Source organism: Papilio xuthus, unplaced genomic scaffold (genome assembly GCF_000836235.2).
Source record: "Papilio xuthus unplaced genomic scaffold, Pxut_1.1 DF828258.1, whole genome shotgun sequence".
In the NCBI taxonomy this organism is placed as follows: domain Eukaryota; kingdom Metazoa; phylum Arthropoda; class Insecta; order Lepidoptera; family Papilionidae; genus Papilio; species Papilio xuthus.
In genome coordinates this window covers 2,064,351-2,081,359 of record NW_013530391.1, presented here as the reverse complement: position 1 = coordinate 2,081,359, position 17,009 = coordinate 2,064,351, and the positions used below count along the sequence as shown (strand labels likewise).

Sequence of the window (17,009 nt, the reverse complement as noted above, 5' to 3'; positions counted from 1 at the left end):
TGAGAGTATATAATTATATCAAATAGATTCCATAATATACGTATTTTTGTCAAAATAAGTGTACGTGTGTAAACAATATTTTACTTTGTATTTTCTTTTACATTGTCTTAATAAAATATCTCTTTGTTAAATTTATTGTTGTTTTATTTTAGTTCCATCAAATCACTCACACGATAAGTCCCTAATGAGAGAGTCAGAGCCTGCCGAGTTAGAGGTGACTAGGGTATAATCAACCACGCTGGCCTTGTACGGGTTTTCACACATATCTTTAAATTTCTTTGCAGATATGTGCAAATTGCATTACGATATTTTTCTTCACCGTAAGAATTTCGGCTAAATATAAATCGAAAACACATTGATACATGGTCGGTTTCGAACGCAGGACCTGTCGATTACAAGTCATGTAGTTAATGCCTGAGCTACCAACGCTCTGATCATTTTAGTTTGGGGTGTGGTAAATGAAAGACCGATTTACAACAAATCTCCTTTATTCATAAAACTTTTTACATAATATTCAATGTTTAATTTATAGTAGAAAATAACAGACTTAAACTATATTAGGCGTATTGTACCGTAAGTTCGTACCTGGTCCAAGTACGGAGTGAAACACTATGGTATCCCATCACTATAAGTCACTATGTTATAAGTTACACGTAACTTACCACTGCTGGCGATGTCGCGAACCCGCGCAAACTCCACCAACTAGAATTGCATATAAATATTAATATTTAGAGATAAATCACAAACAAAATTTACAAATATACACAGATTAAAAAAAACTGAGAATACATTTTTAATTTACATTTTCTTTATAATTAAAAGTAAAAAAACAGTCTTTACAGGCAAGATAAATATTTGATTATAATTCAACCAAAAATCAATAAAAGACTTTTTTGACAAGAAAGTGAGAAATCGAAACTAATAAATAAATTTGATTTAAGACAAATATGTAACATCCAAAACAAACCTGCCTGCGATAATCTATGGAAGCGTTAGGAAAAAAAGATTAAATATCTTAAAAATATTACGAAATTATATACAATCATGCATTTTAATAAAAAAAAACACATTAAATACTTTACACGTTATTGAAGACTCCATTGTTGTTGCAACTAGGATTAAAGGAATAAGGAATAAATTAAATTAAATTTGCATTTAAGGTGAGTGTAAAGGCGGAATAATGGCAACATTGCTAATTTATGTCATTGTTTTGAAGGGATTTTGGGATGAAGGAAATTGCAATCGGGATCCCTGCAACTGCCGCCGACTTCGTAAGGGCAGAGGAACGCATTCGGGTCTTCTAGCCAGCTGAAAAACATTCATTTAAGAATACATAACAGTTCGTAAGTGTGCCGTGGATGGTACAGATGCATACTTACATCGCAAAGCTGCCGCGATGTGCGTACGCAGACCTAATCCACGTATTATACTTGTTAATGAAGATACTACCACCATAATACATGTCGTTACGCAACTTGTTGAACAACACACCTAATAGATTACTTGCAAGCAATTATATTCCATAAAAATTATTTCTAACACATATGTCACTGTAAATAGATAATTACAAAATATCACAGATAATTAAGCTTTTAAAAACATGCTAGATTATACGCAATATTAATTAGCATAATTTAAAAAAAAAATTGTTTTTTTTTTATAACAGAAGGGGCAAAGGAGCAGCGGGAACACCGTGGTGTTCCCTAACACTACAATTTTAACAGTGGTAGAGCCCGCTTTAACATCTTCGCACGAATCGGCCCGGCTCGCCCGGTGAAATACCACGACCACACAGAAGACAGGCCTCAAGTGGAAGCAATTCCAAGTACAGTCTGATGAGTGTGCGTCCCGGAGGCCTAACTTAGTCCTCTTTCCCTTCCCACCTTTTTTCTTATAAGGAAATGATGGGAAGTGGAAGTGGACTCCCTGGATGAGAGAATGCATGGAAAGGGATAATATTTTCCTTCTGTGCATCCTCCCCTCCGTAGATTAAAAGTAGGCAACGCATATGCAATTGCGTATGTCTATGGGCAACGGTCACTTCGCTATTTCAGTGATTTCAGGTGGCCGCTCGCTCGTTTGCCACCTTATGATATAAAAAAATGGAAATCTTAAAAAAATCTAGCATACTTTTAAAATGTAATTTTAATTTCTTCATTCGCATTGTTCCATTTACTTTGCAGTTATTTCAAGTATCTGTTTCTAGAAAAAGCTAAATCTAACAAAACTATTTCTTCTGTTAATATATTTGTTAAAGAAATAAACTTACATATTAGATCCAAATGCGTTCAATGGTGACTGATATTCATTCGTGTCTTTATACTTCTCCTTATCCTTTATTGAAATAGCACTAGGATTCTGTATACTTTTATTTCGACAATTTGTTTCTAAAACTGGATGGATTATGTTGTCTTTTTTACCACAGCTTGTTGATGTTTTTACATTTTTATTTGAATCTAATTTGTCTTCAACTATAATATTTTTATCTTTATCCAAAATTTTAGGAATTCTATCAGTCTGGTTAACACTATTATCAACTTTAGAGATTGGTCCAGTAATTTCTTTTTTTAAATTATTCGTAACAGTCCCTGTGTTTGTTGTATTTTCCTCTTTCGTTGGATTATTTTCTTTTTGTAATTTATTAACAACTACTTTGTTACTTATTTGGTTTGTAGATGGAATTCTTCCGGTGGAATGTGTGAAATTTGAGCTGAAAAATTACTGAGTTACATTTTCTTTTAAAATTAAAATTACTTATGTACTAATTTAAAGTCAAATACCTTTTTAATAACATTTGATGATTTATCCTTATTCTTCCTAATTTACTTTGAACAGTTCTTTGTTCTTTTTTATTCATTGTGATTGCTGTTGAAATGTTGCGTAGTTCTGTTGCAACTATTTTATACTTTTGTAGTAGCTTAGTAGCTTCTTCTTTAAGTTTAAGCATTTTAGCAGACTCTTCGGCTATATTTTTTCTGGGTAAAATTAGTTTTAAAATCTTGCATTACAATCGCATTGATATTTTGATCAGAAAAAACAATTGAAATTATAAATATTTAAAGTTTTTAATAGAGAACAAAGTATTAAAAATTAAATGGCAACATTTATTTTAAAAAAATACCATAAACATTTGTATGAAATCAGTCTCATTGTATTTCTAAGTCATTGTTAGGAATAGAATTTTTTTTCTGATCATTAAATTTAAAAAAAATATATAAAAAACAAATTATAAGTAACTGTCGTACCTTGATATAGAAATCTTTTGTTCTAGATTATCAGTGAATGTATTTTTTGGATTTATAGATTCTTTTAATATGTTGGCATTCTTTTGGTTCATAGACGCTTGTCTAATTTGTTTCATTTTCTCCAACTCTGCCATTCTTTTGACTAAATTTTTATACTCAATTTGTTCAGACTTAGGTAAATGATTCACAGCCTGGAAATTGTAACTAGTATTAAAGCATTTATTAAAAAGATTATGTCAATTGATTTGGTTGTTACTACCTTGGGCACATATTTAGTGTGTGGCTTTGTAACAGGATCCTGTTGTACAACATCAGGCAATTTATTATTTTCAACTTGCAATCGGGTTGACTTTAGGAATAAATCCAATTTTTCTTGAAAATCTAAACGTTCCGACAATTTCATATGCATTTTCGTTAAATTTTTTGTTGCTTCATGTTCACCTTCAGAATCTGTATCTTTCAAATTTATAATAAATTTCTTTTCTTCTGGAACATTGTTATTACTCTTAGATTTAGTTGTGGTTGATTCTTTTGTAGTATTCTCCAATGTATTTACAACATCATCCATAGCAACTAAATTTGGCAAATTTTTTGTTAAGGATGTTAATAATTGTGCTCTTAATAAATCTTCATCATCTTCTAATTCATCTTGTTTGTTTTGATTTGATTGTTTATTATTATCTGTTTTTTGTCCTGAACTTACATTACCATCTCCATTTGATTCTTTTGTCTTATCATCACCGTCAGATCCAATATCCATATCCACAGACTCTATATCTGTGTTGTTCTCTATATCTGTCACATTAACAATGTCTTCTTCATGAGTCACTATATCATTTTGTAAGCTTTTTGATTTAGATTTCAATCTTTTCCTTAACTTCTGTTTCCTTTTAATTTCAATTGCCTTCTTTAAAAATGCTGATTTAAGACAAATTAGTCTTAAATCAGCAGTATCACTCTCGTCATCGTCTGATTGAGGCTTCTGAGCTTTTTTGGATGTATCTGATTGTGATTTTGTTTTAGTACTTTTCGTTTTCAAAGCATGTTGTCTAAGTAGTTCCAATTCATCATCTGAATCTTGTTTATTAGTTGGAATTTCTTTACTATTTGGTTCCATATTTTCTGTGTTAACATTTGCCTCAGAGACTTTTTCAACTTCTTCAGTACATAAACTATGCGTTTTACCATCACATTCATCTTTTTCTTCCTTATTTAATTGGATGAAGTTCTCGTCTTGGTTTACGCTTTGGGAATCACCAGCAACATCATTTATAATTTCAATATTATTTAACTGATTACAAAGCGAAATTTCCTTCTCTTCCGATTTGTTGGGACTAGTATTTTCTTTGATATTATCTAAAGTGTTATTATCTTGTTCTTTAATTATTTTGTTACTCACTTTCAATTTCTCAATGTTTAAACAATTTTCTTTAGACTTTTTCCCAAACAACATTTCTTCAAGCCTTGCCTTTAATGATGTATCCACCTTTGCCTTGTTAAGTCCCACTGCATTTGCTAATTTACGTCTTTTATTTCTATATTCATCATCTGATTCTTCGCTAGAGTCACTTATAATTTTTGGTTCCAATTTTCTTTTACGATGATATTTTTTCTTATTTTTCTTATGGCCACTATGTAAATTTATTTTCTTTTGCCTGTAACTTGCTTTTGAGCTAATACAGTTTTTAGAATGTCTTAAATAATCTGTAGTATTATCTTCAAATTCAGTAGCTGATATATCAGAGAGATCAGGAAAATATGTTACTGTGCTCTTTCCAATTTTACCTAAAAGTTATTTTTATTTTAACCTACATTAAAGTAAGACTAATTTAAAAAACAAAATGTTCTCTATTAATCACTTAACTTAATTCAATCATATTGAAATTTTACTAATATTATAAACACGAATGTTGAGATGGATGGATGTATAGATAGATTTTTGTTTGAAGGTATCTTCAAAAAGGCTCAACATATCTTGATGAAATTTGGAACAGATGTTGAACATAGTATATTTATTAAGTATATTTTTAATTCCGAGCCGACAGAGTGGCTGGCGACAGCTAGTATAATATAAAATTTAGACATTATATTTAGAAATTATATAGAGTGTAGTAGGAAAGTTAATGAAATTAGTAAGTATTTAAAACTCAATCCAATATTACCAAAACATCTAGATTTTTAGACTAAGAAAAAATCATCCAATTTTCAATGTCAAGTTGGTCACACATGTCTTTAATGCTATGCAGTTTTATCACCTACAGTTTTAGCCACAAATGCATATTATTATTGATACATTACTTACCATAGTGTTAAAAAAATAAAACCACTTAATTTAAAATCTATAGAAAAACCGAAACTTGTAAGATTAATATGTTACTAGTACTCATACACTGTGACTTGATAATTATTGTCTTCTTAAAACTTTGTTTGGATTATAATCAGCAAAATGTTTACAATTTTGCTAAAAATAGCTTGATCAATTTGACCTTTGTTATCAAAGAGATCACATAATTGGAGAAAGTCCTGTTTGAGTACAAGACGGTGTATCTACTTTCTCTCGGTAAAGTTTTTGTGTTTTTAATCCATTACCTGTGTCTCAAGAGTTCTACATGTAGTCATAAAAAGACTTTTTTTTAATTAAAAACTACACATATCTGAAGATCTTAGATTTTATAAATTGTTAAAATCAATTAATCTACGTTTGAACAAGTGTAAATTACAACTTCCCAAAAGTTGACAAAATCTGAGACTCATGCTTTTTAACTTACAAGTTCAATTTACAAAAATTAAAAACCTATCATAATCTTTACAAAAGAAGTAGTAAAACAAAAGTGATTTTTACCCAATGACACCCTTTTTGCTTCCTTTCTCTCGAGGGCATTATTGTAATTTTCCAGCACAAGCAACCTTTGTCTTAACAAGAACTCTTCTTCTGACGAAATATCCGATAGATAATCAAATTCATCTACTATTTCTCCTTCTTCCATTTCAGAATCATTATTCACTTGAGGAATCCTTTCCACACTACTCATCTTGACGTACTTTTCTCAATATGTTTATGAACAAGAGTTTAAGTATGATCGAATAAAAAGGATCATTACTTGTATCAATCAACAAATACGATAGACCTTTAGTCGATATGATAACAATTAATAATGAAAACCAAAAGTTTTCTATAATTCTTTAAAGATATTGCACACAAGCACCGAAAGGAAAGGAGAAATAACCATAGACATTTTTGAGATTCATGAAATAAATTAGAGTACAAAGAGCAAATTACGAATGATCACAAGGGGACAAAATAAAAAAGTAAAAAAGGTTGTACTTAATAATAATAGCTTCAACCCAATTTTCTTATTAAGATAATGATAACATTTTGGTAATTTAATAATTTATGTAAATTTTAAACGTATCCTATTGAAAATCGCAGGTTGTCATTGTATTTGCATACTAAAATGATAAATGATGAAGCTTACTTTAACATAAAGTATGCTATGTATTGCCTGACAACAGTTGCTAAGTTGTTGAATTTGAGACTCATTCTCACATCACTAGTCCAATGCCAAATGCCAAACGTGACTTAAATATCATTGTCAAATAAGTGACAGTTGAAGTGTTTGTGTTGTATGAGATTAAAAACAAATACTTTTTATTTATAATTTCTTAAGTTCTGATTTTAATAATGAGGGATAACAACGAAGAGAAATTTATTTTCGCGGCCTGCACTTATTTTGCTAAAAACCATCCAGGGGAAACATGCGGTAGTAATGGATTACCATTAACACCAAGTTCAATATCAATCCTAGGACGAGCTCAACGATTACTTACAATACAACACCCTAATTTGTGTATATACCTCGATATTATACGCGGAAAACATGGTTCGTACAAAGATTTGGAATATTCCATTATAATAAAAAAGAATATAATTCGCACCCCTTTTGTTGTAGGCGTATTTACATGAGTTTGATTGAAAAAATTATGTATATAAGTTTCTTATCACTAAAGAAGCTTACTAAGGTTAATGTTAGTTTTGCTTAATGTATTACAGAAAGAATAATAGTAGTAACTGAAGTATTTGGAAAATCATTAGAAGAATGGAAGTCAAAGTTTTCATTTGACGAAGTTACAAATATTGGCCTGCAGATTTCTCAAGCCATGCTATTTCTGCATAAACAGGACATTGTGCATAGAACATTAGCAGATGGCAATATATTATTGGATGGCAGTGGTAGGGTCAAGTTATTCAATTATGGAATGTATTATATGACTGGTGGTGGCTCTGATGTCCCATTTCCTTTGGGGTCAGTATAATTATTATATCTACTAATTATGTTTATTTTTTTGTATGTCTAAAAATTAATCAAGATTATATCACAAGTAACTTATGAAGAAATGTTTTAATGTGTTAAATACTATAATGTTTTATAATACAATAATGTTTCTATCTACTTGTGAAGTCAGAGGTATTTGGTTTTTTAATTAACTATTTGTATTATACCATATTTATACAATTATTTTAGCCTGCCAAGATATTTAAGTCCGGAAACAATACTGAATGGAGGTGGTCCTGCTGCAGATATATGGACATTTGGTATAATCTTACTAGAACTTTGTATCGGCAAATTGTGGCAGAACTTGAAACCGGGACCGATACTCCGTAGAATACTAACACTTGTACATGCTGCAAATCCAGCTGAGCGGATAGCTAGAGAACATGACTGCTTTGAAGCATATAAAGTAATTATTTTTTTATTAATAACCAGAATCATATTTCCAATATTATTCTTTTTTTACATGTTTATTGTTAATAAAAAAATATGTTAACCATTTAATATTACTGCAGAGTGTAGTGTCAAATACAAAAACCATAATAGGAATGTACTTCATTTAGGAAAAAATTAAATTACTCTTATGAGTTGATTCAGCCCATCTTGACAAGATTATTTAATATGTAACACTGAGTGTCTTTTATCTTTTGAGAGGAAGTTAAAAAAAAAAATATATATATATATATATATATATATATATATATATAATTTTTTGTTATATTTCTAGTGTAAGTATTTAGACAAATGTTCTAGAAAAAAATTAAAAAATCTTTTCAAAATACTTTTGCAGTTAGTACCTGATCATTTAAGAAACATAATAGAAAAATGTCTAAAGATTTATCCGAGTGAAAGAGCGACATTTGATGAACTGGTAGAGGAATTGTCAGAGGCTAATGTGAAGACTGTGGTTGATGTGAAGAAACCTCGTGGTCTAATGGGATGTAAACTACAATACTTATACCACTGGTGGCAATTAACTGGTGGCGATATACAGGCAGAATTGAAAAAAAATGGTTTAATTAAAAATAGTCCACCCATTTTGTCTATGCCTATGTAAGTAATTTTAGCCTTCTTGTAGTCGTCTTTACCTTTCCATCCTTTCTTATAAGGGGCACATAGAAATTGAAAACATTGTCTTCTTGTGCATCTCCTCCTCCGTTGTTTAAAGGCAGCGGTCTCTTCACTATTTTGGCGAATCTATGTCTTCTTGCAAGTTTCCCACCAAATGATGTAAAAATTACTATTATTTTATTTCTTTTTGGAATTAAACATATGATATTGTAATTACTTGTCACATTATTGAAAAAAGAACTATAAGGTTTTTTATTTTAATTTATATATTTAATTTTCAGAGCAATACTTTTAGATGGATGCACTATTGGTGGCAAACGTGGAGCGTTATTTGATCGTCGTATAGCCAAGTACAGTTTAGATTTATTGAAGGCACGTCTCAGTCATATACCTCCGCAGGACTTTTACCCACTAATGCATGAACGTAGACGAGACTACGACGCAGTGGCTCTGCCAAAAATAATAAGAGAAAGGGATACTGAATATCAATTCTACAGATTGCTGTGGTTTCAGCGACTCCTCATTGTAAGTTTTATCGAGCTACAACTTATTAATTTCGTTTATTTAATCTTGCTCTTACTAATATGATAAAGGCGAATGTTTGGATGTATGGATGACTGGATGTTTGTTAGAAGGTACCTACAGAAAGGCGAGAAGAAACACTTACTTTTCATGTAACTTTTTACACCAAATTAGATCAAATGCAGTCAAACTTTGCACAAGCAAGAGTCCAAGAGACTGCAATATTTATCTAACTTATAGAGATTTCTCTCTCATACAAGTTTCTCACTTATAGAGGTTGGTAGCCGGGACCAAAGGTCAGTTAATATAATTCTTTTAGTGAATCCTGGTATTTCTTGTTTGGTTTATATATTATTGATTATGTTAGGGTTATCCATACACAGCTCAGTACATAAGAGCAGAAGCAGAGATAGACATACCTCCGTTAGTGCGGGGAGATGTGTGGGCAGCATTACTGGGAGTTAAAGGAGATATTGAAGAACAATATGAGAGGATTGATAAGGAAACTCCTACACCAACCGACAGACAGGTTAGTAAACTACGATTTTACATAATACTTGGTTAAATAATTCTATGTCTATGTTTGCATTTGAGATATTGTAGTGATTTGTACCAATTATGTATTTGCTAATAACTAAAACGGTTTTTTTTTTATTTTTGTTTGTCTATTTTCAAGACTGCGTTTGTTCTGGGTAATCTTCGGAATGACTGGAACGATTTTAAAGGGACTGTTATATTTTATTTTTATTTTGCATTAACGAATTCTAAGGCAATTGTTACTTAAATAATTCGAGTGGATATTTTTATATTTAATTAATAATTAAATGCTTTGGATAAAGTTTTTGATCCAACCATGCCACTTATTATACACCACTTATTGGAGCGTCGGTGGCTCAGTGGTCAAGCACTTGACTTGAAATCTGCAGGTCCTGGGTTCGTTTCCCCCCATATACCAATGTGTTTTTCATTTTCCGATTTATATATGTATATTTATCCGACGTTCTTACGGTGAAGGAACACATCGTGATGCAGCCTGCACATATCTGAGGAGTATTTCAAAGATATGTGTGAAGTCAACCAACCTGCACTTGGCCAGCGTGTTTGACTATGGCCTAATCATTCTTAACTTAGGGCAGGCTCCGAGCCCCTCGGTAGAGGACCTATAGTGAGCTGATGATGACACCACTTATTCACTTATTTATTTTTTACTTGTTTTGTTAGATCGATGTAGACATCCCCCGTTGTCACCAGTACTGTTGGTTGCTCTGTGGTTCAGCTGGCCATCGGACACTGAAGCGACTGTTAAAAGCCTGGCTCCTAACTAACCCTCAGTATGTGTATTGGCAAGGATTAGACTCTTTGACTGCGCCATTTTTATATTTAAATTTTTGTAATGAAGGTAATAATATCACTTTTAACTTATTAAACCAATAAAATGCTTATGTTTCTAGCAATTACAGCTGAATAAATGGACACGTTTTTGTTAAATCTTTCTTCTTACTAATATTATAAATGCGAATGTATGGATGGATGTTTGTTAGAAGGTATCTCTATATTTAATGGATTTTGCTATAATAAAATTTTGCATAAATGTAAAACATAGTCTGCAAGAACATATAGACTATATATTATGTTTTTTTTTATCTGCGGGGACGCAGTCGCGGTTGACAGCTAGTATATCGCCAATTATGATTTTCAGCACGTGCATTCGCCTGTTTGTCAGCGTTTGTACCGAAATTCCTTCACAAATTCTTTCTGAAGGACAACAGCGCGGTGATTAAGGAGTACTTGGCCAAGTTCTGGCAGATGGCCGCCTTTCACGAGCCGGAGTTAGCTACGCATTTACATGAGATCAACTTTGTACCAGAACTGTTTGCGATACCCTGGTTCCTTACTATGTTCTCACGTGAGTTTTAAATATAATACTATTATGTATAATTTATGAAGTAGAGTGGGTAATTAATTTTTGTTTTGAATCGTCTTAAACTTGGGTAACTTTAGTTGTGAATATATATGCTTTATTTTCATTTAAGTCTACTTGGTAGTACAAATGCGAAAGTAGAGATGTATGGATGGATAATATGTCCAGAATGACTTAACAGATCTCGATGAAATTTGTCATATAGTTTTTTTTTATTTCGCGTCAAGGAAATGACGTGCAACAGTCACTAGTGTCAAAAGTCGGCAACGAATTTAGTATGAAAGTCTTTGTTGGACTAAATATGATTTGATTTTACTCAACACAATTTGTTGTAGACGTGTTTCCACTGCACAAAATCGTGCACTTATGGGACGCGTTATTAGTGGAGGGTCCCTCCCTACCACTGTTCATGGGGGTGGGCATTCTGCGGCAGTTGAAGGACACGTTGCTCGACTCCGGCTTCAATGAATGCATTCTGCTCTTCTCTGATCTACCTGAAATTGATATCGGCGAATGTGTTAAGGTGAATTGTGTATTCATTTTTAAAAATTTAAAAAAATTTAATTTCTTTACGTATTTTCCCTATGTGTCTTGTTTTATATATTGTAATATTATAAAGAGGAAATATTTGATAGTTTCTTTGCATTCAATAGGCTCCTAAATTACTGAACCGATTTAATAGATTCATTCACTGTTGGTAAGATGCACTATCTCCGGGTGACATGAGTTATATTTCTTACTTGATTTTTTAATTTCGCTCGGACGAAGTCGCGGGCAATTGTTAGTTATTTATTAAATTATTCATCAATTGCTCCTCTTCAATTTAGTTAGTTTGTAACTTAATAAAAGTTCATATTTTATATTTTTCCTTTGTACTATTGTATTCAGTTATTTTTTAGTACTTTGGTACGTTATATAATTTTTAATTATTACAGGAATCAATAGAAATGTGCAGAAGTTCACCAAAAAGTATAAGCTACAGGAGGTTTACAAATGAACCAGAAATAAAAGATCCAATGGTAAGTTATCTTACTCATTTTATCAATGCAAATGTACAGATGGATGGATGTTTGCAGGTCTGTAGAAAGGCTTAATGGATGAAAAGTCAATGAAATTTGGCATACATATAGAACATTGCCGGGAAGAACACATAGGCTACTATTTTTTTTAATTCAGCGCGGATGAAGTCGCAGGCGACAACTAGTACTCTATAAAATTATGTTACATTGTTGCTGTGTTGAAATGAAAATGTGGCCTGCTACAAATATAATATACGACACGTAAACATCCTGTGTTTTATATAAGTTTTTTAACAGTGGAAACCCAACGTATATACAACACTGGTGCTTTTGTACCATAAATATTATTCTCGTTTGGAATGTATTACGTAGCTATAAAATGGTCGTCGTGCAGACTTTATCTCTAAATCGAATCGATTCAATACACTTTAAATTGATTCTGTACAAATCCGAGCTAGCGTTGTGACTGAATTCCATAGATTGCGTCAAATGATTAAACTTTAAAAAAAAAAACAATTTAGAATATACTATTATAAAAAATTAATTAGAGCGTCGGTGGCGCAGTGGTCAAGCACTTGACTTGCAATCTGCAGGTCCTGGGTTCGAATCCCGCCATGTACCAATGTGTTTTTCGATTTCCGATTTACACATGTACATTTATCCGACGTTCTTACGGTGAAGGAAAACATCGTGATGCAACCTGCACATATCTGAGAAGAAATTCAAAGATATGTGTGAAGTCAACCAACCCGCACTTGGCCAGCGTGGTTGACTATGGCCTAATCACCCTTAACTTAGGGTAGGCTCCGAGCCCCTCGGTGGGGACGTATAGTGAGCTGATGATGATGATGATGATTATAAAAAATATTGAAATTTCTTAAACTGAAAGTTTTTTTGCATAAAAAAATTGAATTTAATTTACCGTATCTATTAAATTTATCGCTAGGGCCAAAAACCATGGGGTCGTAGCTGTCATGGTGGGCTGCTTGTTTACCTATTTAAGCGATCCCGGGAAGACGGTGACGTAGCGTGGTCCTACGTTACTGCTGTAGTGTGGAAACACAAAGATAGGTCTACCTTTCCTGAGGAGATCTGCTAAGGGTTTCGGTGCGTTCCTTAGAGATCCGGGAACTCTTTTGCACTCGAATTTGGCCACCGAAGGGGTTTTAGTAAGTCAAATCTCAAATGACCCTGTCTTCACCCATGAAGGCTTATCGTTGGAAGATTTTCCCTTCGACACAAAAAAGGGATAAAAAGCAAATCTTATATATAAAATTCTCGTGTCACAATATTCGTTACCATACTCCTCCGAATCGGCTTGACCGATTCTCATGAAATTTTGTGAGCATATTGAATAGGTCTGAGAATCTGCCAACATCTTTTTTTCATCCCCTAAATGTTAAGGGTAGTCCAACTCTAAATTTCATTTTTATTTTTTAGACAAACACGCGGACGGATTCGCAAGCGACAGCTAGTTGGGTCTAATAATTGATGACATTTCATTACCTAATTTGAAATGGTCTTATATCTTTAATTACAATTATTGTAACAAATCGCTTAATAGCCTACATAAATCTTGTAATTGTCAATCTAAGTGTTATTAAAATACGCTAATGATTGCATTAATCTTAATTAGGACGATTGTTGTTTTGCAAGAAATTTTGTTGACGATGTTTTTTTCACGTTATGTATTTCAATTGCGACATATTGAAAGGGAATGTTCTAGATCACAAGTGACACAGATATTTGCGATGCCTGCTTTATCGGTGCATGCGCGTGGCCTAGGCCAGGCTAGGTAATAATAAATCATAACGCTATCCTAAGTGTTATCGGATTTTTATGCTAATACCTGAAATACTTTTCAAATTATAGCAATGACTGAAACTATGTCGAAGTGACGTTTCGTGTTAGTTAAAGATCTCGAAATCATCGAACCAAATGAGCAGACTCTAACGCAGATTGAAAATTGATTGATAGTAGTTGATTAATTAGTCAAATTACTATAATAACTAAAGCATAATATAAAATGAAGGAGTATACTGTTTTTAAAACTCCCTCCCATGGTTTCTTCTTTTTTTTCATGTTATAAATATTACTTTAACAAAGGTTATATGTAGATATTAAACCATACCTACGGTCATTTCAAATCGTCATTAGTTTATATTTAAAGTTCATTGTTTTGTTGACAGGAAAAAATAAGTTTTTCATATAACAACTTTTTTTATGTTTTTTTTTTTACCAGGACATCGTAGAGATACCAATGGAAGTGCTCCTCTCAGAGATTAGTCCACGCATCAGCATGTCCGACTTCTTCTCGCTGACATGTCAGGACAAGTGCTGCGTCGTCGACATACGATCTAATTTACTGTTCGTATTTTTTATCCTATTTGATCTTATGGTCGAATATTTCATTTGTGACATTTCAAGTTGACAGCTGTCAAACTGACAGTTCGTTTAGGCATATGTGAAATCGATTTAATCGTTTTTTTTTCTTAGAATTATGTAATTAACGGCGCCTTGCTAGTATCTTGCTACTCCTTTTCACATTTCATAGTGTAAAATTAGTTTTTTGTTTATGAATTTAGTTTTCCACAATGAACTGCAATTAATATTTAGCTAAAAATCATCCACGATTAACGTATAGTGTTTAAAACTAATCTGGCCCGTTGACAGAAGCGCTGATTTTCAAGACAAGATGACTTTAGTTTTATTTTTGACCACCGAATCAAAAAAAATTGTACCTCTAGTGTGCTGAGGTTTTATCTAAGATGATTTGTGGATGCAGCTACGAGAAGAGCTGTATAGAGGGCAGTGTGAACGTGCCGTACAGCGGCGTGCAGCTGGGGCAGCGCGACCTGCGCGCGCTCGGCCTGAACGCGCACCGCGCGCTGCGCCACGCCGTCACACACAAGAATACTATCGTCATCGCCTCCGCTGAGGACGAGACCGCGCAACTTGTGAGTCACATAAATCATAATTCTTTATAGCTTAATATTAAAAAAAAATAATATCTGGAATGACATAAATTTGACAGATGACATCCCACTCTCGACGTTAGCGCCACCTACTTAGTGCTTCCAGATTTTAAAACCTTTAAAAGACTCTAATCATATACTAATTAAATAACATGTTTATACCAATTTAAACTTTCTAAAATAAATCCATAGACAATAAATGTTATTGCTAACCAGTGTAATGTGTAAATGTTACTAATTTGCATTGAATTGGACTACACAATACGTTTTAATCTGTCAAAAATGTTTAGATATTTTAACGTAAAATGGGTCGTCATTTAAATAATTTTAATTATACATTTTGTGTATATCTTTACGTTTCTCTTCAATATCAGACTACTAAAATAATGAAAACAACTAACCGTTATAAATCTGAACTGATTTTGTAAGCGGCAACTCTATTATACGGTGAAAGTGGCTTTTTTTTAACGTTGCACTCGGAATTTTAATAACTGAAAGTCATGCAACTCGTGCAAAACAACCGTGTTTACATCGCCCTTTACTTTAACTGTACTTTATCCAAAATAGTTCATAGAAATGTACGCTTTTTGCCAAAATATTAATAAGTAGCTCTAAAATCAATTGCTGTTCATCAGTTGAGAACGGCTGAACGGATTTATTTTATCTTGGTCTTGAAATGGCCGGGAACTAATTAAGTTTTATTTTTCATCACGCGGACGAAGTCGCGGGTGACAGCTCTAATAAAATAGATATTTTAATCATCAATCATGTGAGAACTATTTAACTTATTAGTATGATCCTACTTATTGACGCGGAATCCTCTCTAGATAGCTATAATTTTTTTTAAAATTCTACTATTCTATAGCGTTAAAAAGCGCCTAGTTTGAAAAGAAAAGAGTGCCTTTAAAAAAAACGAGTAGTCGATAACTGTATCTATAATCAAACAAAGACGTTTGGATCGGTGAGAGAGGCGCTGCTATCGTGGTAATTTCTGTCAGAAGATATTTAAAACCTACTTGGATATAGAAAATGACAATACAGCTGTAGTACAACAAAGAGCATGTAACACTTTTTTGACATTGAAGGTGGCGTTAGCGAGTTGTCAAACTTTAGTTTAACTAATGTCGACTAGAGGGGTTAGACAAAATACATTCGCTCCAAAACGATTACACAAAGATCTTAAAAAATGTAAAAAACTGACTTTCGATACGTCATGTTATTGTCGCGCGTTAGTTCCGGCCATTTTTGAAGTTCATTATGGAATCGCTTCGGAGCGAATGCACTTTGTCTAACCCCGCTGGTTAGTTATCCTAGTCTGTAGGTCTATGATGACTGCTAAAGAGTGTGAAAAAAATTGTTTCTTATTTTTTTTCAGTTTAGCGACTACTTAGTGAAATGCAACGTACCACGAGTGTGTATTCTGTATGGAGGTATTTCCGCATTACAATCCCATGTGCCGTCTCTCTTCATCGTACCAATAAAGAAGACTGGATCCAAATAATCCATTAAGCCATAAATGAATACATAAAATTGAATGATGGTGTGCACTTTGGAAGTCCGGCTCGAAGGACCGTTAATACTCTTTATTACAGGTTTGTTTATATTTTTATTATTATCGATTAAAAGCTTTAAAGTTTAATTTAGAAATTTCAGAAACCTTTTCTGTGTCATATTTAATAAAATTTATTTTGTTTTAAATGAAAAAAATGCAAAAATAAAACAGACCGAAATGTATGTAATTTTGTACGATATTTATTAAACTTATAAAATATATGCAAATAAGTTAATAATATTGTAAGAAATAATGTGCAATGATAAGTAATTATGTAAGACAATGAGAAATTGAATAATTAAGATCTGTTAAATCATTAATCCAGAAATAAATGTTTTTTTTTATATTTATGTTATCTGTTATTTTTTCCTTA

General features: G+C 32.4%; 2 protein-coding genes across 3 annotated transcripts; one reads left to right on the top strand and one right to left on the bottom strand.

Moving 5' to 3' along the window:
* Positions 1-488: 488 nt before the first annotated feature.
* Positions 489-6,477, bottom strand: LOC106113474 (myosin-3). Of its 2 annotated transcripts, XR_001227662.1 has the most exons (7): positions 6,088-6,477; positions 3,505-5,030; positions 3,246-3,436; positions 2,781-2,975; positions 2,270-2,710; positions 1,083-1,308; positions 489-702 (listed from the first exon to the last, which is right to left on the bottom strand). XR_001227662.1 is itself a non-coding variant. In XM_013306269.1 (6 exons), the coding sequence occupies exons 1-6, from the start codon at positions 6,275-6,277 to the stop codon at positions 1,203-1,205; spliced, it is 2,649 nt and encodes an 882-aa protein (XP_013161723.1). In that variant the 5' UTR covers positions 6,278-6,477; the 3' UTR covers positions 489-1,202. The 2 variants fall into 2 exon arrangements, 1 of the variants encoding a protein (XP_013161723.1); XM_013306269.1 differs by having other exon boundaries at positions 489-1,308.
* A 367-nt stretch (positions 6,478-6,844) lies between these two features.
* LOC106113519 (TBC domain-containing protein kinase-like protein) lies at positions 6,845-16,739 on the top strand. Its single transcript, XM_013306336.1, has 13 exons — positions 6,845-7,126; positions 7,297-7,549; positions 7,769-7,985; positions 8,367-8,629; positions 8,929-9,172; positions 9,537-9,698; positions 10,391-10,568; positions 10,869-11,075; positions 11,426-11,613; positions 12,026-12,109; positions 14,352-14,476; positions 14,895-15,066; positions 16,460-16,739. Exons 1-13 carry the CDS (start codon positions 6,928-6,930, stop codon positions 16,583-16,585), a joined length of 2,418 nt encoding a protein of 805 aa, XP_013161790.1. The 5' UTR covers positions 6,845-6,927; the 3' UTR covers positions 16,586-16,739.
* The last annotated feature ends 270 nt before the right edge of the window (positions 16,740-17,009 follow it).